Genomic DNA, 27,272 nt, shown 5'->3' with positions numbered 1-27,272 from the left:
TGAACTGTGTATCTGGCCCTTTCTGTCTCTTGTGTTCTGCTTGGTTTCATCCTCAAAAATCCCTCTCCATGTGATGGCAATATATCTGTTGACATTGAAGCCAACATTGTCAATACAACTTGAGAATTCAGAGAAAGAGGCTATACCTTAAACCTCATGGAGAAATATTGATTAGCCCTGCTTGGATCATGTTCTAATTGTTGGTCCAAGGGCATGGATGGCCAGCCAACCTCTATGGCCAAGAGTCGGAGCTGAGTAGCCCACCTAAACAACATAGGATGAGTTCCTCCAGAGGAGAAGGGGTAGAGATGGTAGGAAGCAAAAATGAGAGATTTCCAGTGTGCTCATCACTTCTGATCTGTTGGAGACCACGTAGTACAGGGGCTCCAAAGCCAGGATCTTTTATCCCAACTCTGCCCTGTATAAGCCAGACGACTGTGGTCAAGCTATTATCTAATCTCCTTCCACGTCACCTAAATATGGCACAATGGAAAAAGCTTGGGTCTTGGAGTCACACAGAAAATGGATTCCTTTTCCTCTTCATCATTTACCAGAATAGTCACTTTACCTTTCTGAGCTTCAATTCCATTATCAGTAAAATGGAGACAATAATTATCAATGGGGTGTTGTGAGGATTCATTAAAATTTTATATGTGAAGTTACTAACACAGCGCCTGGCATTTTATAGGTAATAAATGATAGGTAATATTATGAAATTTTGTTGTTGGAAGGAACCTTAGCAATTACACATTCCAGTAACCTCATTTCACAGGAATGAAAGTTGAGACTCCAAGAGATAAAGTAGCTCACTTAGGTTTAAAGTCCATGAGAACTGGGACTAGACCCTGGGTCCCTCAATGCCAATCAAGCCTAACAATCCCAGTGTTGTGTGGACTACAGTAATGTCTTGATTGCAGGACCTTCACCTGGCGTCCACATTCAGCTAGCTTAGATGCTATGCTGTTCAAAATAGCAGATTTCTAAGTTGATTCTTAAAAATTTGGAGTGAGCCAAATTATATACAGACAGCCTGTACATAGAAGTGAGAAAAATGAAATTCACTTCTCTGTGGCTGACAAGTGACTAGGAGAAGTTTTAGAGAAGGTAAACAGAGTGTTTCCATTCCTAGTCTTAAAGATCCCTGGTGGTGCAATGGTTCGGTGGGCAGCTTGAACCCACTCAGTGGCTCCATGGGAGAAAGACCTGGCGATCTGCTTCTGTAAAGATTACAGCCAAGAAACCCCCACGGGGCAGTTCTACTCGTCATACGGGGTGGATATGAGTCGATGTAGACTTGATGGCACCTAACCAAGGCTCAAGGCCACAGACGGCAAAATCTCTTTCAGTAGAAAATGATACAATATTATCACATTACCTCCCAACTGAAACCGTAATTGATAAATCAGTATCCGAAGCCAAACTCTGGCATGCATTTTGAATCTCGTGATTTCCTAAATAAGAAACATTCTGGCTAAAATATTTTAGCACTTAATTATTTTCAAAATGTGAAGTTAACAAGCAGATGCAATTTCAGAATGATGAAACATAAATTTCCCAGTTGTTGTTGCGTTGAGTCCGACTTATGGTGACCACATGTGTGTCACAGTAGAACTGTGCTCCATAGGGTTTTCAAGGGCTGAGTTTTTGGAAGGAGATCACCAGGCCTTTCTTTGGGGTGCCTCTAGGTGAACTCGAACCTCTGAACTTCCAGTTAATGGCTGAGTGCATTAACCACTGGCACCATCCAGGTACTCCGAATATAAATAACTACCACGAAACCACTCCTAATACTCGTTTAACAGAAGTGCCCGCTCGCACGTGGTCTCTTGGTCTTTTTATACTTTCTTCCCATCTTTACATCGGAGGTCTCTGTCTGTCCTTTCTTCTTTCCCTTCTCTTGAGCTCTGATCCTGCTGGGAACCCCTCATGCCATCAAACTGCTCTGTTCCCAATAACTACCTTGAAAATCTCTTCAACTTTTTTTCTCCGGGTACAAAAACAAAGTTTACACTCTTTTTCTTTTTACTCGGCCTTTCTCTTTGGCTTGCCAGAAAAACACAGCTTGAATACTCATTGAGTTACAACTTAGAAATTCCCAAAGCTGAGAGTTTACTGGAGAAATGAAAAATAGAATTTTCACTTACGTCACCTCTGGGGGAGTGGGATAAATATTGAACTTTTATTGTATTTATTTTTAATCTCACCCAATTGTACTTATTTTTGGTCTATGGTCACCATGAGTCATAATCAGCTCAACAGCAACCTTTTTTTAAATAATATATAATCCTATGCACTAATATACGGTATTAGTGCAGTACTCCATATAATTAATAAATAATACGCACAAAACGAGGGTATGAGCTTAACTTTTGCCTTGATGGTATGCATGATCAAAAATATTTGGAGTCCAGCACAATTAGATGGTGCCTGACTACCACCACTGACTGACAGGGATCACAATAGAGGGTCCCAGACAGAGCTCAAGAAAAATGTAGAACAAAATTCTAATTCACAAAAACAAAACAGAACAAAACCTGACTTACTGGTCTGACAGAGACTGAAGAAACTCTGAGAGCATGGCCCCCGGATACCCTTATAGCTCAGTAATGAAGTCACTCCTGAGGTTCACTCTTTGGCCAAAGATTAGACAGGCCCATAAAACAAAACAAGACTAAGTGGACACACCAGCCCAGAGGCAAGGATAAGAAGGCAGGAAGGGACAGGAAAGCTAGTAACGGGGAACCCAAGGTCGAGAAGGGGAGAGTGTTGACGTGTTGTAGGGCCGGCAACCAAAGTCACAAAACAATATGGGCATTAATTGTTTAATGAGAAACTTGTTTGCTATGTAAACCTTCATCTAAAGTAAAATTTTTTAAAAATGCCTTGAAAAAAAAATAAAACAAAACAAAAATTATTTGGAGGCTGTTGATGCCGATAAGCAATGTCAGGGCAGCTAGCCAAGAAGAGCCACAAAGCCCCAAGTGGAGGTCCTAAGAATGGCAGTAGCAGTGTTGATACCCCAGAAACACCCTCAGAAGAAGGAAATCATTCTGCATTCCCACTTTAACCTTAGACTGGTGGCCTAGGGTAACATCTCTTTTGAAATAGGGAGGTGCTTTCAGAATGATAAAATAGTAATTGTAGTGCCATGTACAACATTTTCCAACTTATCATTAAAATGTCCAGGAAGAGGGGAAGAATGCAGAACAGAATTTCAAATTCTCATGGACTCTAGACTTTCTGGATCCAAGAAGGGTAGATGAAGCCCTGAAACTATTGCCCTGAGATTATCTTTAAGACTTAAACCAAAAATAATCCCTGAAGTCTTCTTAAAACCAAGCAATAATTTAGTTTAACTAGTAAAAATGGCCTGCCTCGAGCATTATGCTCTTTTAAGAACTATCTATATGGGATCATATTGACAACAGCAACTGGAAAGATTAGATAGGTACCTCAGGGGGCAGTGAGTTTATGTTAATGAGGGAAGAACAACTCAGAAAATGGGGGTGAGAATGGCTGCACAACTTGAAGAACGTAATCAATGTCACTAAATTGTACATGTAGAAGCTGTTTAATTGGTGTATGTTTTGCTATGTATAGTTCCCAACAACAACAGCAAAATAAAATTTAGGAAAAAAAAATGTCCAAGAGACGTATTTAATAACATAAAACAAGCAAAAGTACAGGCAACTGAGCATAAGGTTAAGGGAATTCCCTAGATTCTGAGCCAAGTGTCCGTGCTTGTCTTCATTGATAAGGTGGTGTTGAGAAATTGGACTGGACAGCAATTCATATTTATATTGCTGTCCTCTAAGCCAGATCCATGTCCTTAGCCAGGGAGAAACTGGGGACTTTTTCTATTGACTCCCACTCTCTGCCTCTGTTCCCAGTCACAGGGGAATGGACCTGCAAACCAGGCAGTGACCTCCACTAGGATCTACACTGTCCTGCGAGCTCACCTGTTCCCTTCTCAACCACTGTGGAGGCTGCAAATTCCCTAAAGTTCTCACCCTTCTGTCCTAATGACTCAGAGAATTTCTCCAGGGCTGACCTTTACCCTCTAACTCAACCACCTCACTTGGTTTGTTTCCCTAGTTCCCATTCTGTGACTTCATCCCTGCATCCTCCCAGAGAGAGGCTGCAGAGATGGCCTGTGATTTCATCCGTGGAATCTGGCTCTTGGCATGCCATCAATTCCATGCTCTTTGTCCCTAGACAAGTCTTTCTTTATCCCTCTGCTGGGCCCTAACCCATTACAGTTGAGTTGATTGCAACTCATGGAGGCCCCATGTGTTACAGAGTAGAACTGAGCTTCATAGGGTTTTCTTGGCTGTAATCTTTTCAGAAGCATATCTATAGGGCTTTCTTCCTCTGGGTAGGCCTCAAACCTCCAACCTGGCAGTTGGTAGTCAAGTGCAAACCATTTGTGCCATCCAGGGACCTCTGCTGGGCCCTAGGACACTTCATTCCCGCCCAGGGGCAGTGCCTTCAACGAAGCTTACCTGGAATGATTAACAACACTGGTAACATCTCTTATCTACTGACTTTTTATAATTTTCAAATGGATTCCATGTCAATCACTTCATCTGAAAGAAAACAGGGAAGATATTATTGGTCATCACCACCTATTCCCTTCTCCTAACCAGCCCATTTTTTAGATAAGAACACAAACTCAAAGACTAACAACACATCTAAAGTTTCACACTAGTAAGAGACACAAATAGCCAATACCTATTAAATGTGTAAGGAGCCCTGGTGGTGTAGTGGTTACGTGCTTGGCTGCCAGCTGAAAGATTGGCAGTTTGAACCCACCTGCTGCTCCACAGGAGAAAGATGTGGCAGTCTACTTTTGTAAAAATTACAGCCTTAGAAACCCTATGGGACAGTTCTACTATGTCCTACAGGGTCACTATGAGTTGGAATCAACTCAAGAGCAATGGGATTAAATATGTACTAGGTATAAGAGTCTGTTGTAGAAACTTCAGGCAATTAAAGATGTCAGTGATATGGCCACTGCCTTCCAGGAGTTTCTACTATATCACTGGGATGAGACCAAAACACCAATACGATGCAGGGCAGGATGTGATGTGCATGCTAAAAGGGGTTAAGATGCTTTTAGAGAGTTTAGAAAAGGAACCATCATTTCCATCCTTTACATTCCTGGGAGGCAATGGAGTTTGATCTAAGCCTTGAAGAGTAGATTTAGATATCCACAAGTTTATTCTTGGGAAAAGAATTGGACTGAACAAAGACACAGGAATGGGGAAAGTACGGTGTGAGTTCAGGGATCAGCAAGTAGCCCATGGCAGCTGTAGTGTAAGAAACATGTATTAGGAGATAAGACTCACCAAGACTTATAGGGTATTACTGTAAAAGACTGTAGACAGAAGGATAAGACATTTGAATCAGATTCTTTGAGCTCCTGAGAATAAATGAAGATGCTGGAGCATGGGAATAATAAGATCCAAATGGTGATTTTGGAAGATTATTCTGGCCTAGCTGTGGGAACAGAATCAAGAAGGCATGGAGACCAGGAGGAGGTCATTGCAGTAACCCAGATGAGATTCTAAGCTCTGTAGTGGTCAGGGCCACCATGTCGTACACCTCCAGGAAGTGGAGTTCGAAACCACCAGCTGCTCTTTGGAAACCCTATGGGGCAGTTCCACTCTGTCCTATACGGCTACTATAAGTCGGAATCAACTTGATGGCAATGGGTATGTGAATGGTGCCTCCTGTAGTTGTGCAATACATAGCTTGTGCTTAGCTGGCAAAGGCAATGGGGAACATTTAAGATAAAATCAAGGAAAACTTGAGAGCATTTTACAGCAGCTAAGTTCAATGTTAAAGATACTGAGTTTGAAGTGGTAAAAACAAAGGTAGAGATCATTAGGAATCACTTGGACATATTATATTGGAGTTTGAATTAGAGTTTAAGATATATTGCATTTATCTCAATATGCATTGAGATGATTCCCCCTTCCTCTTCTCTGTCATGTGAAAAGGAATGGCCTCCTACTAGCAAGACTTCTACTACATGATACTTTTTCGTCTGGCCATTGCTGACCTGTCCAGTGATGGACACCTGATGCAATCAAGCCCAATCAGATTCTCTCACCCAGAAATTTGAAGTTGAGATTGACTGAACATAAAGTTAGTTTCTGTGTAACTAATTTGGAATCTGTGGGCAACCAGGTTTTTGGATTGAAAACCAGCAGAGGAAGAGAATGCACAGAATAAGAAAGTCAGGAGGAGAATACCAACTGCATTACAGATGGGTTTCCATTTCTTGCTTCTAGTCCTTTCTGAGCCTCCCCTCATCCTTTGTTAGACACTCTAATATCTTACACTAAATTTGCCTCTTTTCCTTGCACTAGCTCAGGTTAGTTTCTCATACTTGCAAGGTAATTTCTAACTAATTTAGCAACTAAAGAAAACCCTAGAATCTTGAAAGGAAAATATGATGGAGTATATTTCATAATTCTTAAGTATTATGAAAAATCTTAGGGCTAATTTCTATGGGAGTCTTGATGAGACTTTTTTTTTAATTGTACTTTAGATGAAGTTGTTTCTCATCAAACAGTACACACAATGTTCTATGACATTGGTTAACAACCCCATGACATGTCGACATGCTCCCTTCTCAACCTTGGGTTCCCTATTACGAGCTTTCCTGTTCCCTCTTGCCTTCCAGTCCCTGCCCCATGGCTGGTGTGCCCCTTTAGCCTTGTTTTGTTCCATGGGCCCATTCAATCTTTGGCTAAAGGGTGAATCTCAGGAGTGACCTCGTTACTGAGCTTAAAGGGTGTCTGGGGGCCACACTCTCTGGGTTTCTCCAGTCTCTGTCAGGCCAGCAAGTCTGGTCTTGCTTTTTGAGTTAGAATTTTGTTCTACATTTTTGTCTAGCTCTGTCCAGGACCTTCTATTGTGATCCCTGTCAGAGCAGTCAGTGGTGGTAGCCAGGCACCATCTCATTGTTCTGGACTCAGCCTAGTGGAGGCCATGGTAGATGTGGTCCATTAGGCCTGATGAGACTTTTCTTTTGTCATTAAGAACTTTATTCAACTCAAAATGAATACTGGGGTGAAATAATGAGACTAATATATCACCTATGTAGGACAAATTAAAGAATTTCTGGACAGTCCCACAAAGGCAGGATTTTGTATATAATAAATATGTGTGTATTTATTGTATAATTATATCAACATTTGAATAAGTATCTTGAATTGCTTTCCCAGGACCAGGGCTATATTGGCAACTCAAATTCCACAATTTTAATTCCCAGATATAAAATGAAAGCACTTGTTGTTTTTTGCAGCCTGGAGATGAACCCTATCCTAAAGATGAGAATGGTAAATGGTTGTATCACAAGTCTAATCTGTGTGCCACTTGGGAGGTAAGTTGAAGCAGACCTCTTGTTTTAAAAGACTACATTTTAAAACTGTGATCTGCTTACTCCTGTCAGATTTGTGGAGAGATGCAACTTTTATTCTCAGTGGAAAGTAACAGTCAGAACAGGCATTTCTAACAATAAGTACATATGTGTAAAAGCTCCAGTTCTAGGTGTTAAATAATTTTGAGGAGGGGAGGTGGACTGGAAGGGAGAAAAATATAAAGGAAATAAGTTCTAATATAATACTAATTACAAAAATATAAATGAGATAAATTCACATTTTAAGTTTCTCAAATTGAATTTTTAAAAATTAACAATACGATGTCTAAAAAGAAACAAATTTTTAAAAAAGATACATGAAAAGCTGGAACATAATTCTGGTTCCATTTATTACAAGCTTCTGAACTATCACGACTGCTGACTCCTTTCCTAGGATCACAAGAGTAGGAAAATAAGAGAGAAAAAAAAAAACTCCTAGGTATTCAAGGGAGAGGCAAAGTTTGAACTGGTTTGTTTGTGAGTGGTGCGGCAGCTTTGACCTAGAGTAGAAGGTAGCCCGACAATCAGTGAGAGGATAATACGGGAGGGGAGTTGTAGAGTTCATTTTTGTTCTTTCTTCTCTCCTGCCATAGCATTAGGACAAACATTGCCTGCTCCACACATGTAAGACAAAGTTAGAAAAATTTTGAACTGAATGAAAATGACCTATCAAAATGTGTGAGATATAGCTAAAGCAGGGTTTTACGGGAAAATTTATAGCATTAAAATCTTATATTAGAAAAGAAGAAAGTTCTCAAATCAATGTTATTAGCTTACAGCCTGGCATGAGTTTTTATACCACAGAAACCAACAAACATTACAAATTGGAACTTTTTGTTTTTTTTCCTGGAGAGCTGATTATTAAACATTTATCAGCACGGCACTGAATATGTTACTGATTTTGATTGTGGTGATGATTTCACAGGTGTGTATGTATGACAAAAGTCATCAAAATGCACACTTTTAAAATGTGGTTTATTATACATCAATTATAACTCAATAAAGCTGCAAAAGAATAAACTTTAAAACTTTCAGAGAGAAATAGCTAACCACATGAAATGAGGCTTATCAGTTTTGTTTTGTCTTATTATCAGCAACATTGAATGCAAAAAGATAACAGACCAATATTTTCAAAGTATTGAGGAAAAAAGAACATTACTTTGAATTTTATATCCAGCCCAATTGTAAGCAAAAATGAGTTATAATAAAATATTTTCAGGTCGATACACTGCCTAGAAGTTTTGCCACATCAAGACCCACTTTGGTAACCATTGCAGATGATGTACTTAAATAACCAAAACAAAAACAAAAACCCAAGCCCATTGCCGTTGAATCGATTCCGACTTATAGGGACCTTATAGGACAGAGTAGAACTGCCCGATAGCGTTTCCAAAGAGCAGCTGGTGAATTTGAACTGCCGACCTTTTGGTTAGCAGCTAAATGCGTAGCCGCTGCACCACCAAGGCTCTGTACTTAAATAAGAGGAGTGAAAAATTTAAGCAGTGCTCCAAGAAATGTATGAGGTAAAAGTGATCAAATCAAACTGGATAAGCCTTATTGTTATCTATAAAAATATCTAATATATATATCCATAATACTCTATAATTAAAGTCTATAAGCTTTTAACATCAGAGGCATTGCACCCAAAATTTGGAGAATATACATTTTTCTTACACATACAAGACATTTACAAAAATTGATCAAGTATGTATGCCATAAAAAAAACCCTCAAGAAATAGGATAATTTTTAATTTGCTGGTATACGTTGTGAAAACAGGAGGGAAGATAGAGTATACAATGGTTCTAAAACTCATCTAATCACAGAATTCCTGCCCCACTCCTCTATTTTTTCTTCCCAGAGTGTCTATTAACGTACTCAGGGACTTCCCTTCTCAAATAATTCACACTTACCCTTACAAATAGTCTTCAATTTTGCATCTTTTGAGGCTTTTTTCTTGACTTGTTGATATTTATGCACAGGCTTTGGAAGCTTGCAAAGATGCTGGCTTGGTGAAATCCCTTGGTGTGTCCAACTTTAACCGCAGGCAGCTGGAGCTCATCCTGAACAAACCAGGACTCAAATACAAGCCTGTTAGCAACCAGGTACAGCTTCACAGCTTCCGTTTGGTGGGGGCGGGGGGGGGAGGGGTGTGGAATCTAACAATTACTTAACAGAAAGAACCCTGGGGTAGGAGTCAGTAAGTCTTGTGGCAGTTCCACATATATCTCGTCATGAGACACTGGGCAAGTCACTTGACCTCTCTCAATATGTCTCTTTGGAAAAAATATTTGAAAGTTCAAATCCAGGCAGAAGTAACCAAAAATATTTTTGAAGAACATTAAGGAGGGGTGTCTTGTAGGCTGTTAATCTTAGAAACTAATAAAGAAATACTCAGGCTTGACATGCATAAACTCATGTAGTTTATTAGAAGGTAGTCAGGGCAAGGCACACAGGTAAAACCTTACAACAGTCATTTAGGACCAGAGAATCAGAATTAATTGTAATTACAATGTTAGTTCAACAGAGTCCAAATCTTTAGACTTCAGGTGTTTACCTTTTATGAGTGGTCTTGGGAAGGCTTGACCACAGCTGAAGCTGGGTCCCTTGTAGCTAAGGTCGGAGGTTGGCAGCGGCAGACAGAATCTCAGCTCAGAGTCTCAGTCTTTGGAGAGAGTCAGACTCTAGGGGGAGGTTCCATTTCTTCTTTCTCTCAGTGAGTGAGCAGAAATTCAGGGTTTATACATGAATTTTTCAACTTGACCTCATACGATAAGGGCCAGTGTGACAGCAAAGACTATTTTGGTATGTCTTCCCTTCCAGGGTTAGAGATTAACCAGATGCTGCCTCTTTTCTTTAAGGTTAGAGATAGGGAGGTTGTTTAGACTTATGTCTCAAGGCTACTTTACAGAGATTGTTATGTTTCTTTTATCCCTTTATGATAGAGAGCCTCACCAAGGTAGACATACTTCTATTTCTAAATTATGCATAAGTATTTTGAAAGCATAATAGCAACTTATACCTTATATGATTCGAGAGCATTATGGAAACTTGCAGAACAAGGGGGAACTTGACTTGCCAGATATTAAGACGTATTTAAAATAATCTAAGGTTGGTGCAAAAGCCAACATACAAATAATGGAAAATAACAAATACCTAAGAAACAGGTCCAAGTGTAGTTAAAAACTTAATGTAAAATAAAGTGGTACAACTAATGGCAAAAGGATCAATTTTTCAGTAAGCAGGATGGGAAAAATAGCCAGTTATTTAGAAAGAAATATAGATCTTTGCCTCATGTCATACGCCGAAACAAATGCACCTTTTGTTTGATTAGGAATTTAAAATAAGGTACTACACGAGAATTTTAGTTATCTGGAGCTACAGATAGAAAAGGAAGCCATGGAAAAATTGTAAATGAAAGCTTGATAAATTTAACAGTATAAAAATTTTTAACTCTAAAAATATTAAAAACAAAAAGCAAGCAAAAATAGGTAATTATATATTTTTAAAAATAACAGAAAAGGGGCTCATAGCTTTATGAGTTAAAGGCTAGTAAAATCAATGAGAAAAAAAAAATTAAGGCTCAATAGAAAAATGGGCAAAAGAAATGAGCAGAAATCCACAGAAGACAACTCATAACACTAATAAACATATGAAAAAAATGTTCAGCGTCACTAGGTTTTAGAGACAGTTGAGCGTAATATTGTGTATCAAGTTAGCAAAGCTTTTGTTTTATTTTTTAAGATGATTCTCCATGTGAGCAAGTAGTGAAATGCTGGGTATGCAAACTGCCTCAACCTTACTGGAAATCCATCTGGCAATATGTATCAAGTGCCTTAAAAATGTACACAATCTTCTATTTCTACAATTTATTCTAAAGAAATAAAATCAGAATGCCCAGAAAGACTTATATATGTGTTTGTCACAGCATTGTTTATAAAGGTAAAATAAAAAAAAGTAATAAATGGGAAAAAGTAGAGAAATGGTTAAATAAATTCTGGGACATTCATATAATGTGAAACTTTAACAAAAGATATTCTTGAATAATGTTTGTGGAAAAGGGAAATGATTATGACATTAAGGGGAAAAACCAGGATACCAAATGTGATAAACAGTATGAATGTGATTATATTTTCTTAAATATGCGTAGAAAAAAGCCTGGAAAGAAATATATCAAAATGTTAAATTCTATCTCTGGGGTGTGCATTGACAAGTGAATTTTGTCTTCTTCTTCGTACTTTTCTGCATTTGTCAAGTTGTCTGCAGAGAGCATATATTTTTAATCACAACAAAGTATCATTATCCATCTTGTTAAATGCAGATAATAATAGCCTCTTTGCCCTGCTTCCTAGAACGTTATGAAGCTACACTAAGATATGGTCTTGGATTGGGTAAATATTGGGATTATGGTTGTTTGTTTGATTGCTCGCTTCTCGTAACTCAGGAGAGTCTGGTATGATCTCATAGCAGAAAGACTAAATTATTGCCGACGTCATGACAATAGCCTAAATATTAGCCTAAAATGGCAGTGTTGCTGTATTTAGGAGGAACACTTCTGAACTGACACCTATTCTAACACTGCACCACCTGTTCTCAGGAACAGAAAACAGCCCCCTTTGACTTCCTGACCCATCTCAATCCATCACTTTATTCCTGGCCCGTCCTTACCAGCATGTCCTTCCCACATCCCAGGAACATCTCATTATGAAAATGTGAAAACGACAAACCAGCTTCTCCTTACAAATACTCAGAGAACAATGGTGATTTTTGACCTCGGAATGAAAGCCAGTAAAAATTCGACAACGTGTGAGGAGATACTGTGATCCGCTCGCACCACCATATTGATCAGCTTCACAAACAAGCTCAGATGAAGCAAGCCACGTCGGAGGGTCCCCAGCCGTTACCTTCCCACTGGCTCTGTCCTCTACACATTTATCGTTTTCACTCCTTCAACACATACTCACCAAGCACTTGCCTTACCCCAGGTGCCCTGCTAAGCTCTAGGGAGAATGCAAAGGTGACCACAGGCTGGGATGGGCCTGCCCCGGTGGAGCTAGCTGTGCAGTGGGAGCAGACATTTTACCCAACAATCGCAAAAGGCATTAATCATCAGAGACAGATGACTGCTACGAAAAGGAGGAGCGTGGTTCTCTCTGCTTGTGCGCGCTCGGATCAAATTAGCCTGACCCCATCCCCCACCTCACGTCTTCCCCCCTTCCTCCCCACCACATCGAATTTCCAGTGGATTCAAACATGCCAACGATCACAGGAATGGCACAGGATCAGGCAATGTGGTAGGCCCTAGAACTTTTATCTGGTAACTATCTGCGCAGACACTGTTTTATATTAATTCAAAAGCTTTTGTTGAGGACCTTCTTCTAGCATGTTCCCCAACCCAACTCTCTCTATGTACCAAATTTATCCAGTCACAGAATCAATATTCACATACTTGTTTGCTCAATTTTTAATTTTATTAGCCTTATTGTTATGCATAACTTTTGATACAAACCATATAAAAGTTTTTTTCAAAGGATAAGTTATAAAGATGTCATCTATATATAAATATAAATGAATATAAATATACATATATGTTTGCTTACATACATATGCGTACATATTTAATAGACCAGAGACAGGTAACAGCCCTCCAACCTGACTAGAAAGGAGTCCATGTGGGGACAGTCAGCTGCTAGGTGTTAAATTAAGGAATTTATACTTACTCTCTAAACAGTGGACTGACTTGGTAAAATCTGTGATTTGAGAAGATCATCTGCCAATAATGTGAACCAAAAAAAAAAAAAAAAAAATCCGGTGCCATCAAATTGATTCTAACTCATGGTGACCCCACATATGTCAGAGTAGAACTGTGCTTCACAGGGTCTTAAATGGCTGATTTTTCAGGGGGTAGATTGCCAGGCCTTTCTTCCGAGGTGCCTCTGAGTGTACTTGAACCTCCAACCTTTTGATTAGCAACTGAGCGCATTAACCCGGGGACTCCACCAACAATAACACAAGATGAAAAATAAAAAAGAGACTAAAGGTGAGGGGTGATGTTGGGGGTGAGAGAGGATAAAGGAAAGAAATAGTAATAATTCTTAACTTAAGTCTCTATTTCACCTTCTAGAATTATTTCAGAAAATTTCAAGGGAGAAAAAAAAAAAGTTTTTATTAGGGTAAGGGAGGGACCAAGATGAGAGAGAAGAAATGACAGAAACTAATGAGGGAGAAAAAGAACAAGGACATGGGATTAGAAGGGGGAAGGATGATCCCCCATCCCTACCAAGGACCCCAGATTACCTTCCCACTTTTTTTTAGTCAATAGCTCTTACTTGTGCCTTCTAGAAATGAAACATATCAAATATTCAGTGTTCTGGATTGTGAAACTAATAATTATATATTTAAAAGATTTAAATTATATTTTAAAACCAAACCCATGGCTGTTGAGTGGATTCTGACTCATAGTGACCCTATAGGACAGAGTAGAACTGCCCCCATAGGGTTTCCGAGGAGTGGCTTGTGGATTCAAACTGCCAACCTTTTGGTTAGCGGCCGAGCTCTTAACTACTGTGCCACAAGGGCTCCAATTATACCCTGGTTGATTTGAATTAGAGTCGCTATGAGTCGGATTTGACTCGATGGCAGTGGGTTTTTTTTTTGGTTTTGATTTGAATTCAGAAGAAAGGCATCAGTCAGAAGCCACCACAGTGAGAAGGGAGCTAAGGTTTTCCAGAAGCTGTGCAAGACGGCCAATGCCAGGAGCAGAGATGTGGCTGATGCCCAGAGAACTGGAGGCCAGAGAAGGGCAGAAAGAACCCTCTCAGCATTCTGACCCCTGCCCTTGTTCCCTGAGCAGCCCCACCCTTTCTGAGCTTTGGCTAGACCATGCAGTAAATTACCATTTTTTGCTAAACAGCAGAAACAAAAATGAAAACCAACATAGTGTTTAAGAAGGAACTCTGAGACGGGCTTTGTTGGCACAAGTATTTTTAGCGCAAGAATCAGCTCTATTCCTTGTCAATGAGACACTGAAAATGAACATAGACTTACATTTGGTGGGGTCAACCACTCTCAGCCCAGGAGACAAAATTCACCTTCAAATTTCATTTTATACATGCTTGATCTCTTGTAACAATACCCTTAAATGTTTGACAGCTACTAGGGACAGAGAACTCTGCAGTATGTCACTTCTACTTCTTGTTGTTGTTAGTTGATATTTCACTGGCTCGGAATCATGGTGACCTTGTGTATAACAGAATGAAACGTTGCCCTGTCTTGCGCCATCTTTGTGTCTGTTGGCATGTTTGAATCCATTGGACAATATTCAGCTGCGATCCATAAGGTTTTCATTGGTTTTTTTTGGAAGTAGATTGCCAGGCCTTTCTTCCTAGTCTGTCTTAATCTAGAAGCTCTGCTGAAACCTATCCACCTTGGGTGACCCTGCTGGTATTTGAAACACTGATGGTATAGTTTCCAGCATCACAGCAAAACACAAGCCACCACAGTACAACCGACTGACAGATGGGTGATGGGCAATGATTACAACAGACTGAAACATGGTTGGTGACTCTTCTGCTTACAAAGGCTATAATCGGTGATATATATTTGTTTCAGAAGACTGTATTTGCTGGAATGTTTTCTATAGATAATAGGGTTTATTCACTTAAAGTTTTAAACTATGCTTGTTCCATAAAATTGAATTTATTCCCCAACTATTTTGGAATTAACCCACAGATGATGTCCTCACTAACCTCGTTTTAGTTAATCTTACCAGTATATACACACTGTAAGCTTTATTCTTTAGAAAAAATATTTGGGATTTTCCTTGATATCTATAAAATTTTTTAATAGACTTTATTGAAGATTTTTTTTTAAAGCTACTTAAAATTACATTCATCCACAAGGCCTTAATTTTGTGCTCTGCTCTCCGATGCAACCACACAGGTTGAGTGCCACCCATATTTCACCCAGCCAAAACTCCTGAAATTTTGCCAAGAGCATGACATCACCATTATTGCATACAGCCCTCTGGGGACGTCCAGGAACCCATCCTGGTAGGTAACGCAGTATGTCTCTTCGGGAAGTACTTCTTTTGGCCTGGAGAATAAGGCTAATGTGTTTTCCTGATTGGAAGGACTATTTGGCTGTGTGATCTTAAGAAAGTAACTTAACCTCTCTGAGTCATTCTCCAGCTATACAAATTAGAGCTGGTAATACCTCCTTACTGAGGTGTTGTGAGAATCTTACACTCTCTGTATGAAATTGCCTAGCAGCGCCAGAAACATAGGAAATGCTTGTCAAAGAAGAAAATCTAGAACTCTGTTAGGAGTGATAGAAAAGAGTGTTTTTGAGGAATGATACAGCTTGAGCTGGGCAGCTAAGTAAAAATACAAACCACTCCACTGTTTAAGCAGGGAGAGGGGTCTATATAGCTAGAAAACAAAGGAAAGTTAGGGAGTTAATGATTGTAGATAAGATCAGCTTCAGCTTGAAGTCTTTTGAAATGTAAAGGTCAGCCACTTGGCTAGGGGGCAGTGAGTTACCACTTAAGTGAGTAGCGCCAGCCGGTTGAGTTATATACTCTTATATACTCGCATCTGGCTTATCAACATGGTTAGGTTCCAAAAACCAGGCTGTTATGCAAAAATCGGCATTATGCAAAAATGGAGGATGACCACATCAGATCACAAAAATGGAGGATGACTATATCATTACATAACTGCCAGATTACATAGCTGCCAAGTTACGTAACTGCCAAACCACTGAGAATCACGGCCCAGCCAAGCTGACACATAACCTTAACCATCGCAGCCAGTGTTACTCTGACCTTGCACCTCGGTGTTTGTTATTGCCAGAAGTATGTCGTTAATGCACAAAATAGTCAGATAGTAGATTTTTTGTTATTGTTGTAAATGGGAAGTGTTGGATAACGATATAGTAAGTGAGAAGTAGGTACATGATTGCAGTCATGAACACATTTTTCCCAGAAACAAATTGTTAACATCTTGACACATTTTTCCCGCAGACAAATGGTTTATAGTCTGACCTTTTTCTTCCTGGGAATGCATATCATTCTTACATCTGACATGAGTACCTCCAGTTTGAAACTTTTCCATTTATATACTCAATGAATGTCTGTATAAATATTGTTTGAGAAATGTTTCTATGGCCTCCTTTCCAAAATTTTTGAATTTTTTTTAAACTCTGATATCAATGGCGACACTTCCACTGTGGTGTGTTCCAGAGGCTTAAGTAGAAATTTTTCTACTCGGAGTTGATTCTGAGAGTAGTGATCTGTTTCTTCCACTTCCTCTTTCCTGCCTTCCCCTATATGGCCACTTCCGGCCCAGCTCTCTAAGACTCCTCTAAATGTTGTTCAGTGTCTGAAAGAGGCCGCTCTATGGACTTGCCTGTCTTGACCTGCCCAATACTAAGAGCACCTCTTTATTCGAGGATTACTCTACACACAGGGAAGCTGGTAAGGACGGGTGACTGAAGTTGTCTTGGTAGGTGATGAGCTGAAAGCGGAAACAGAAGGAGGGGGACTGATTAACCATTGGTTCTCCTGCCCCACGCTAATATGATACATGTTTTGATTTTTTGAAAGGGTAAACTTGTCTTCTCCACCTTTGCTAAAAGACGCGTATTTGAACTCACTGAGGAAAAAGTACACTAAGACAGCAGCTCAAATTGCCTTGCGTTTCAACATCCAGCGAGGGGTGGCCGTCATTCCTAAAAGCTTTAACCCCGAAAGGATCAAAGAAAACTTCCAGGTAAGAGAATGGCTTTTGGAAAGGTGAAAAGAGGGACATGGTTTTTCTTTTATTTAGAGAATTTTTATACCAGCTCCTTCATCCAAGCTCCCATATCTGGGTTTGATTTGGGCTGAATTTGAGACAGTTTCCAGCACTCCAGGGCTTGCTTTGCTGCTTGTACGTGATCCAGCTCCCTTACTGTTCCTGTTCCTCATCTGTTAACTCTTTTTTTAATTTAATTTGATTTTTTTATTTTGCTTTAAGTGAAAGTTTACAAATCAAGTCAGTCTGTCATACAAAAACTTATACACACCTTGCTATGTTCTCCTAGCTGCTCTCCCCCTAATAAAACAGCACACTCCTCCTCTCCACCCTGTATTCCCGGTGTCCATTCCGCCGGCTTCTGTCACCCTCTGCCTTCTCATCTCCCCTCCACACAGGAGCTGCCCACATAGTCTCATGTGGCTACTTGAGCCAAGAAGCTCACTCCTCACCAGTATCATTTTCTGTCTTATAGTCCAGTTCAATCCCTGTCTGAAGAGTTGGCTTTGGGAATGGTTCCAGTCTTGAGCTAACAGAGGGTCTGGGGACCATGACCTCCAGGGTCCTTCTAGTCTCATGCAGACCATTAAGTCTGGTCTTTTTATGAGAATTTGAGGTCTGCATGCCACTGTTCTGCTCCATCAAGGATTCACTGTTATGTTCCCTTTCAGGGCAGTCATTGTGGTAGCCGGGCACCATCTAGTTCTTCCGGTCCCAGTCTCTTATCTGTTAACTCTTGACACTACCTACTGTCTTCCCCCACCAGCTCAGCAGAAGCAGAAAATATAAAATTCAAAATTTGTAGCAGTCAACTTTCCAATTTAATGGCTCTCATAAATGTTGGAAATGAATTTGGGAAAAATTGAAGAGGACCATCTAGACTTCATGAACGGCAATTGCCAGGACTTCCTCTGTAGGGAATCTGTGACCAGCAGAAATGAATGACCACTAACCTTGAGTAGGCTCTTAATGCTGCCCAACACCCTTGCTACATTCCCATTCCATTTTCTTTCCGACCCTCTTAGATAATGTATTTTATCTTTTCCTGTTTTCTCTTACATTTAGTATCTCCCCAGTATCATCCTCTCTTTCAGCTGATCATCTTGATTGCTGTTTCATGGAGAAAAAATGGAAACCTTCAGAAAAGAACTTTCCCAAGCTCGCACTAAACTTCTACTCCCCAACCTGTGTCCGTGTGAGGAGGCACCACCTGCTTTCCTGTTTTGATCCACAGCCCTGCCCTGCTGCTGGACACAGCCAAGGCCCACACTTGCTCACCAGATGCTATCCCAACTAGCCAGGCAGGAACACTGGTCCTTCCAGTCTCCCTTCTGTGCTGTAGTATAATTGCTCCTCTCTACCGTGTCACTCCATCAAAATAGAAGATGCTGCAACCTCCAGTCTTAGAAATAAAATCCAATCTAGAACCACTTCCCTCTCCAGCGATTACTCATTTCTCTTTCCTTTTACAGCCAGCCCCTAAAAAGACAATCTATTCTCATTGCTTCCAATTCTCTTCCCCATTGTCCTGTAAACCCTTTCAACCCAAGCTTTCACTCTGGCCACTCCACTGAAATAGCCTTTGTCAACATCAGTGACCTCCACATTGCCTAATCCAATCATTAGTTCTCAGTTCTTGTCCCTTTAGTGGTTTTCCTTGCCTTCTTGACCTATAAACATTGGGGTGCTCCCAGGGCTTAATCCTTGGAGTTCCTTTGTCTCTCCTAGAATCACTCCCATTGTCTTCTCTTGTCCTTTCATCCAATCTGATGACTTCAAACATCATCTAAATGCTGATGACTCCCAAATTTACCCCAATGATCTCGCCTGCACTCCAGACTGTCATATTCAACTGTTCCTTGTCATCTCTACTCGGTTGTCTTATAAGCGTCTTAACCTTTTGTTGTGGTTGTCAGTTGCTCTGACTCATGGCAACCCCATGTACAACAGAATGGTCTGTACCATCTTCATGATCATTGGTATGTTTGAGTCTGTTGTTGCGTCCATTGTGGTCATTCATCTCATTGATGCCTTCCCTCAACTTCTCTGGCCCTCCACGTTACCAAACATGACGTCCCTCTCCAGCAATCAGTTCCTCCTGAGGACACATCCAAATTAAGCAAGCCAAGTCCCAGACAATATTCTGTGATCCATTGGGTTTTCATTGGCTGATTTTTGGAAGTAGATCAACAGGCCTTTCTCCCTAGTCTGTCTTAGTCTGGAAGTTCCTCTGAAAGCTGTCCCCCATGGGTGACCCTGCTAGTACTTGAAATAGCAGTGACACAGCTTTCAGCATCACAGCAACAGGCACGCCACCACAGTATGGAAAACTGACAGATGGGTGGTGGATCTTAAACTTAGCATGCCCAAAACTGAGCTCCTGATACTCCTCCAAACACCTCCTTCCTGTGTCCATTCCACCATCAGCTTGGAAAATTTTTGAAAGCTTCATAATATTTAAATGAGACAATATTTTTGACAGGCAATCAAAATTTTAAACATATGACTTGACTGTTTAAGTTCTAGAAACCTATCCTACAGAAAGTTCCTGGGTGGTGCAAAAGATTGAGCACTCTACTACTAGCTGAAAGGCTGGTGGTTCAAACCCACCCAGAGATGCTCAGAAGAAAGGCCTGGCGATCTGCTCCTGGAAGATCCCTATGAAGCAGTTCTGCTCTGCACACATGGGGTTACCGTGACCCAGAACTAACTCAGTGGCAATGGTATGGTCTTGGTATTTTTTATATATGTTGACAGACAAGATCATCAAGACATATGAATAAAACAAAGTTGCAGAATAATAAAGATACTATAATTACTGCCTTTTGCTCTTAATGTGTTTAATGTTTGGGAGGAATATCTAGGAAGAGAAATGAGACTGAGGCGGTGGGTGCCTTCTGTAGTGTTTCATTTTCTTACTACAAAGAGTACACACATACATATATAAACAGACCCACTGCCGTCGAGTCAATTCCGACTCATAGCAACCCTACAGGGCAGAGCAGAACTGCCCTGTAGGGTTTCCACGGAGCAGCTGGTGGACTGGAACTGCTGACCTTTTGATTAGCAGCCTGAGCTCTTAACCACTGCACCACCAGGGCTCCATATACTTATATGCTACTTATGTAATTAAAATTTATAAATGATTCGATATATATTAAAATAACAGTGAAAGAACAGAAAGACAAAACAATAAAGAGAAGATAAATTATAAGCAGATAAGCTAAATGCTAAAAATATAAATAAGCTAAAATAAATTATAGAAACATTTATAAAGGACAATTATAAAACCAGAGTGTAAAGTATAAAAGTAAATAAAAGCCAAAACAATGAAAATGTAATTGGAATAAAAAGGTAGAAGATGAGAGATTAAAAATGATGAAAGAAAGGATTGAGGACAAAACAAAGCAAACTAAAAGTAAAAAAAAAAAAAAAAAAAAATGCAAATTTAGAGCCTGTCGTTGTCAGGTGCCATCGAGTGGACTCCAGCTCACAGTGGCCCGTGTGATAGAGCAGAACTGCTTCATAGGGTTTCCTACGCCGTGATCTTTACAGGAGCAGACCACCAGGCCTTTCCCTGTGGGACCACTGGGTGGGTTCCAAGTGCTGACCTTTCTGTTAGCAGCTGAGCACTTAGCACCAGAATCAAAAGCTTAGATAGAAATAATAATTAGGAGACTTCCTGGGCATATGTTGATTCAGGTTTTGGAATTTCTTGCACGAAGTCCCCAGCAGGATTCTGTCCAAGCCCGAGCCCTGCTCCGTATCAGGAGGGTGGTCCGGCCCTAGCCTAGCTCTTCTTAGTCATTGGCAGATGCTTCTAAGTGTGAAGGGCAGTCCTCACCTGGTATTCATTCGCAAGCAGCAGGTAGCTCCACTCCCTGACCCCAAGCTTGTCCCACCTGCCTACCTTCAAAGATGTTCTGACTCTCTTCTTTCCTTTTTATTAGGTCTTTGACTTTTCTCTCACTGAAGAAGAAATGAAAAACATTGAAGGCTTGAACAGAAATGTGCGCTTTGTGGAGATGCTCATGTGAGTTCTGGGGGATCAGTAACCAGGTATTGCACAGTCGTGTGGGGTTGTCCAACATCAGCCACAGCTGTGTCCACAGAAAGCACAGGGTAAAGGCCGTGAGGAGCATGTCCCGGATATTAAACATTCCTGGGTGAGATACAGCCATTATAGGAACTGCCCACAAACCCACGGCTCTCCAGTGGATTCTGACTCAGAGCAACCCTGTAGGAGCAGAACTGCCCCATAGGGTTTCCCAGGCTGTCATCTTTACGGAAGCTGACGGCCACATCTTTCTCCCTCAGAGTGGTTGGTGGGTTGGAACCCCTAATCACTCTGTTAGCAGGTGAGTAACCACTGTACCACCAGGAACTGCCTACAAACCCAAATTTGTGTTTGAAAGATGATTCCTGGCATTTATGACATTCCACAACTTAGGTTATAGGACATGGCAGCTTAAGGAACTGGAGGAGAATGCCCTTAGAGTACCGTTGGATGTCATCAAGCCCATTCTGACTGATAGCAATCCCATGTGACAGAGTAGAACTGCCTCAGAGGGTTTTCCTGTCTGTAATCTTTAGGGACGCAGATCACTAAACCTTTTCTCCCTTGGAGCCACTGGGGGGTTGGAACTGCTGAGCTTTCAGTTAGCAGCCGAGACTTAACCACTGCACCACCAGGGCTCCTTCAATATAGCAGCAACACAAATATTGACAAAGCATATTTATTTCTTCCTAAAAGTTGGAGTGATGCACGGATTAGAGCAAAGTGATCAACAACAACAACAAACCATCCCTGGGAGAGAGGCATAATGGTGTCCTAGGAAGAGCACTGGGTTGGAGCCAAGAACTTAGAGTTTTAGACAAATACTTGCTTGCCTATAAAATTTAGAGCTTCTAGCTCCTCCTATGGAGCCCTGGTGGTGCAGTGGTTAAGAGCTCTGCTGCTAACCAAAAGGCTGGCAGTTCGAATCTACCAGCTGCTCCTTGGAAACTCTATGGGGGCAGTTCTGCTCTATCCTGTAGGGTTGCTATGATCGAAATGGATTCAGTGGCAGTGGATTTCGGGGTTTTTAGCTCCACCTACTAGCTGACTTCCCACAAGCAGCATCCCTTGTTCTCCTGCGAAATTTTTCCAAATTCAGCTAACCAGTGGAAATAGTCCTTTATTCTCTAAACATTACAGGTCCTTTAAAATAAAAAACACAGTTCATACATATTCTATTCTGATTCATAGTTACCCATGTAACAGAGTAGAGCTGCCCCGTAGGGCTTTCTTGGCTGTAATCTTTACGGAAACAGATCTCCAAGTCTTTCTCCGTGGAGCTGCTGGGTGGGTTCCAACTGCCGACCTTTCAGTTAGCAGCCAAGCACTTAGCCATTGTGCCACCAGAAATGTGTCTCTCTCACCCTCACTATCTTTCTCTACATATATATACACACACACGTACATTTGTACACACACACGCGTTTTTTTCTTTTTAATCATTCCCTGTTAATCTTTCCTGCATTTTTATACCCTTTTACAATCTTTAATGAGTATTTAGAAAATGCTCATTAAAATGCTTCCTATAGCTTGACTTTGTCTTGCTGGTTCCAGTATTTTCCAAGAGTCAGAAAGTGCTCTGGTTGGGTGAATGTAGAATTTCTGAATTAATAAAACAATTTGCTTGTGTAAATTTTCCAGAAGAAAACAAAAAAATTATTTGACATCAAAAGGCAACACCTAGAGTCAGGAACAAAGGAGTAAACACAAAGACATGACCCTTTGCCTGAATTAACAAACACTTATAGGTTAATAACTCATGAAGTTAAAAGATTTCTATTGAAGAAATATCATTAAATTAAGAAGACACAGTAAGATACAGTCAATCCACTGATGTACTGATTTTTTACAGAAAGTTATCTGGTGACATTATTTGCTTGACATTTGACATATTTAATACCCAATCCTAGCACCATTGGGAAAATAACTGGACATGCCAGGGAATAACTAGAAAAATAGAAAAGGAGAAACAATTAGACCCCACTAAAAAAAAGGTGTTATTTAAAAGTATTGAGCCATGGTTCTTTTGCTTTTATCCAGCTGATCTTTGACGTTGGAGTCTTTTTTTGCTTTATATTTTAATTAAAAGTTTGTGGTACTTTCAGAGAAGGAAATCTTGGTTTTGTCCGTGACTGGTACACACACACCTCAGACCTTCTGTAGACTGTGTCAGCACTGTTGTTTGATAGGCTCATAAAATGATGACACTAATAATAATAATACAGTAAAACCTGTGAGAGCTGGAACCTATGTAATGTGGAAACCTGTCAGGGAAGGAAATTTCAAATATTTTCCTCTAATAGAGAGTGATAGAAAAGTGGTAAGAGTTCACCCTGTCAAAGGTGGAAAATTTGCCAGATGCAGAAAAACAAGGCAGTCCCAGCTTTCACAGGTTTCACTAGAAACTTGGTTTGCTGGTCATCACCTTTCTAGATCTCAAACTTTCAACCATGGGGGGCGCCTAGTGAGCAGAGTCGGGGAAAGTACAAATGATGAGAAGGAAAGAGTGACACTGTAGAATGGAGACAGCCAGTATCAAGAAAGCAACGGAGGAAGGAGCTGGGAAAAGGCATGCAGAGATAGGCAGGCAATGGCCCACCTCCTGGGCCATTCTGAGCAGAACTTCAGTGTGGTGGCAACCAATCTTCCCTTCGTGCACGCACCCCGCCCAGGGTGCTGTTAAGGACTCCTGTAAAAGGTGTTGGCTTGAGGGGAGACAGGGAAGGGCTTGGGTGAGAGACAGAAATGGAATTGGTAGGAAGGAGGGGGAGTGGTTAATGAAAATCTCAGAGCTGTTAGTAATACACACAGCTGTGCAACTTTCTGAATATCTTTCTTTGGGGGGGATTTGTTTTGGCAGGTGGAGTGATCATCCCGAATACCCGTTTCATGATGAATATTGATTTCAGAGAGCTCCTGAACTGATTTGTGTGCCAGGACCTTGGGCAGACATGGAAATAAAAGAGATTTTACTATTATCTAAAGAACTGATGACTGAAACACATTTATTGTTCATTTAGTGTAAATGACTTTCACTTAGCAATGTTGAAGAAAACAAATTTCAATCTGCTGAAATAATTGTGAGGAAATTATAGTTAATATTTTATTAGACAGTTGTTTTGGAGTTCCAGAAGCAAGAAAACGTTAGGCTTTAGAAAAGACTTCAAAAATCAATACATGAAGGCGAATAAGTCTTGAATCTGGACTCCAGTCTGAGTTGGTAGTCTAGGTTCTTTAATTGTTAAGAAGGAAACAAAGATGGCGGGACAGCCAGCACAGGCCAGTGCACTGGCTGTGGCCTTAGCAATTTGGGCCACTGATTTTGTACTAGACACAGCCAAGATGAGATCCCCTTGCTCATTATGAACAAAGCAGTGCTTTGCTGCACCTTGAGGAGGGGACGAGGGTTAAGTGTAGAAAAATCTTAAAATAGAACTTACTAAACCCACATTGGTCAGCTTAGACATAATGATTTTTTTTTTTTTTGCTTCCATCCAATGCATATTTGTTTAGCTTTTACCCAACCTGACCAATGGATAATTAACTAATTCCCTCTTGTATCTTTAGAGTTTTGAGCTTCAATATACCTCTTGGTCCCTATTTGCATATCTATCAGTGTTGCACGCATTCGTCATACAACACTGCTAAGTGGCCTGAAAAAACCAACTTACACAAAGAAAACCCAGTGTCATAAAATTGTTTGAAGATGACTATGGTCATGCGCCACATAACACCTGTTCAGGCAATGTCTGACCACATACACGTCCGTGGTCTCATGAGGCTATAATAGGGTTCAGAAATCCTGATTGGGGAATGGGATGTATTGGACATAACTGGATGTAGTGAAAGAAACAGCTTCCTGCATGCAACACGTGTATCTCATATTTCTTATACACAAACCAGTTGTGCTGCCAGACATATAATGGTACAGTAAATTGTAGAGGGACATTATTTGCCCCAACAACAAAGACAAACAACCCAACTAAAAAATGAGCAAAGGAATTGAATAGCCATTTCTCCAAAGAAGATATATAAATGCTGAACGAGCACATGAAAAGATGCTCAATATCAGTCATTATTGTTGTTCTGTTCATCAAGTCGATTCTGACTCATAGCGACTCTATAGGACAGAGTAGAACTGCCCATAGGATTTCCTAGGCTGTAACCTCTACAGGAGCAAATTACTGGGTCTTTCTCCTGAAGAGTGGCTGGTGAGTTTGAACCACTGACTTTTCAGTTAGCACATTAACCATTGTGTCAACAGGGCTCCTTAAGGAAATGCAAATCAAAACCACAATGAGATATCACTTCACACTTACCGTTGCTGTTGTTAGCTGTTGTCAACTGGGTTCAGACTCATAATGACTCTATGCACAACGGTGCAAAACACCACCAACTCCTGCACCATCCTCACTATTATTGCTGTATTAGAGCCCATTGTTGTAGCCACTGTGTCAGCCCAACTTGTTGAGGGTCTTCCTCTTGTTGCTGATCCTTTGCTTTACCAAGCACGATGTTCTTCTTCAGGGACTGATCCCTCACGATAACATGTCCAAAGTATGTGAGATGAAGTCTCACTATCTTGGTTCTAAGGAGCATTGTCTTTCTGGCAGTCCATCCAAAAGAATATTCAATATTTTTTGCCAACGCCATAATTCAAAGGCATCAATTCTTCTTCGGTCTTCCTTATTCATTGTCCACCTTTCACATACAGAGTGGAGGCAATTGAAAATACTATGGCTTGGGTCAGGCACACCTTACTCCTCAAAGTGACGTTTTTGCCTTTTAACACTTAAAGAGGTCTTTCGCAACAGATTTGCGCAATGCAATACGTCATTTGATTTCTTGACTGCTGCTTCTGTGGGTGTTGATTGTGGATCCAATTCAAATGAAATCCTTGACAATTTTAATATTTTCTCCGTTTATCATGATATGCTTATTGGTCCAATTGTGAGGATTTTTGTTTTCTTTATGTTGAGGTGAGATCCATACTAAAGGCTGTAGCCTCTAATCTTCATCAGTAAGTGCCTCAAGTCTTCTTTGCTTTCAACAAGCAAACTTGTGTCATCTCCATATCACATATTTTGCATTCCAACCAGCAATGCATGAGGGTTCCAATTTCTCCATATCCTTGCCGGCACTTATTATTTTTCCTTTTTTGATAATAGCTATCCCAGTAAAGAAGCCCTGGTGGTGCAGTGGTTAAGTGATATGGTGGCTGCTAACCAAAAGGTCAACAGTTCGAATCTATCAGCAGCTCCTTGGGAACCCCATGGGGCAGTTCTACTCTGTCCTGTAGGGTCACTATGAGTCGGAAGCGACTTGATGGCAGGGGATTTGGGTTTGGTGGTATCCTAGTAAGTGTGAGATGTGGAGAAATTGGAAATCTCATGCATTGCTGGTTGGAATGCAAAATAATGCAGTTGCCGTGGAAAACAATTTGGCAGTTCATCAAAAAGTTAAATAGAACTACCATATTACGCAGCAATTCCAGTCTTAGGTATATATATGAAAAAGAATTGAAATCAGGCACTCAGACAGATACATGTACATCAGTGCTCACTGCAGCACTGTTAACAATAGCCAAAAGATGGAAACAACACAAGTGTCCATCAACAGATGAATGGATAAATAAAATGTGCCGTATCCATACAATGGAATACTATTCAGCCATAAAGAGAAATAAAGTTTTGATAGATGCCACAACATGGATGAATCATGAAAACATTATGCTGAAAGAAATAAGTCAGATGCAAGGACAAATATTTTATGATCCTGTTTATACAAAATATCTAACATAGACAAATATATAGTGACAAAAGTCTGTTAGTGGCTACTAGGGGCTGGGAGTGGGGGGATAAGGAGTTCTTGTTTAAGGGGTACAGTTTGATTGTGGTGACAAAAATTTTTGGAAATAAACGGTGATGATGTTGACTTTAATCACAAGGCATGGTAGTACTAAGAGACACCCTAGGGAATCTCATGTATTCCAGA

General features: G+C 40.5%; 1 protein-coding gene across 2 annotated transcripts in view; it reads left to right on the top strand.

Moving 5' to 3' along the window:
- The window catches only part of AKR1D1 (aldo-keto reductase family 1 member D1), a 114,455-nt gene extending 90,203 nt beyond the window's left edge, over window positions 1-24,252 (top strand). For both annotated transcript variants that reach the window (XM_049893915.1, XM_049893914.1), the window contains exons 5-10: window positions 7,316-7,393; window positions 9,410-9,532; window positions 15,369-15,478; window positions 17,032-17,197; window positions 21,172-21,254; window positions 24,139-24,252. In XM_049893915.1, the coding sequence (XP_049749872.1) occupies window positions 7,316-7,393; window positions 9,410-9,532; window positions 15,369-15,478; window positions 17,032-17,197; window positions 21,172-21,254; window positions 24,139-24,181 (603 nt within the window). In that variant the 3' untranslated portion in view covers window positions 24,182-24,252. The remainder of the gene's footprint in view (window positions 1-7,315; window positions 7,394-9,409; window positions 9,533-15,368; window positions 15,479-17,031; window positions 17,198-21,171; window positions 21,255-24,138) is intronic.
- The last annotated feature ends 3,020 nt before the right edge of the window (window positions 24,253-27,272 follow it).

This window comes from Elephas maximus, chromosome 8, assembly GCF_024166365.1.
Source record: "Elephas maximus indicus isolate mEleMax1 chromosome 8, mEleMax1 primary haplotype, whole genome shotgun sequence".
Taxonomy (NCBI): domain Eukaryota; kingdom Metazoa; phylum Chordata; class Mammalia; order Proboscidea; family Elephantidae; genus Elephas; species Elephas maximus.
This window is presented reverse-complemented; position numbering and strand designations above follow the sequence as displayed.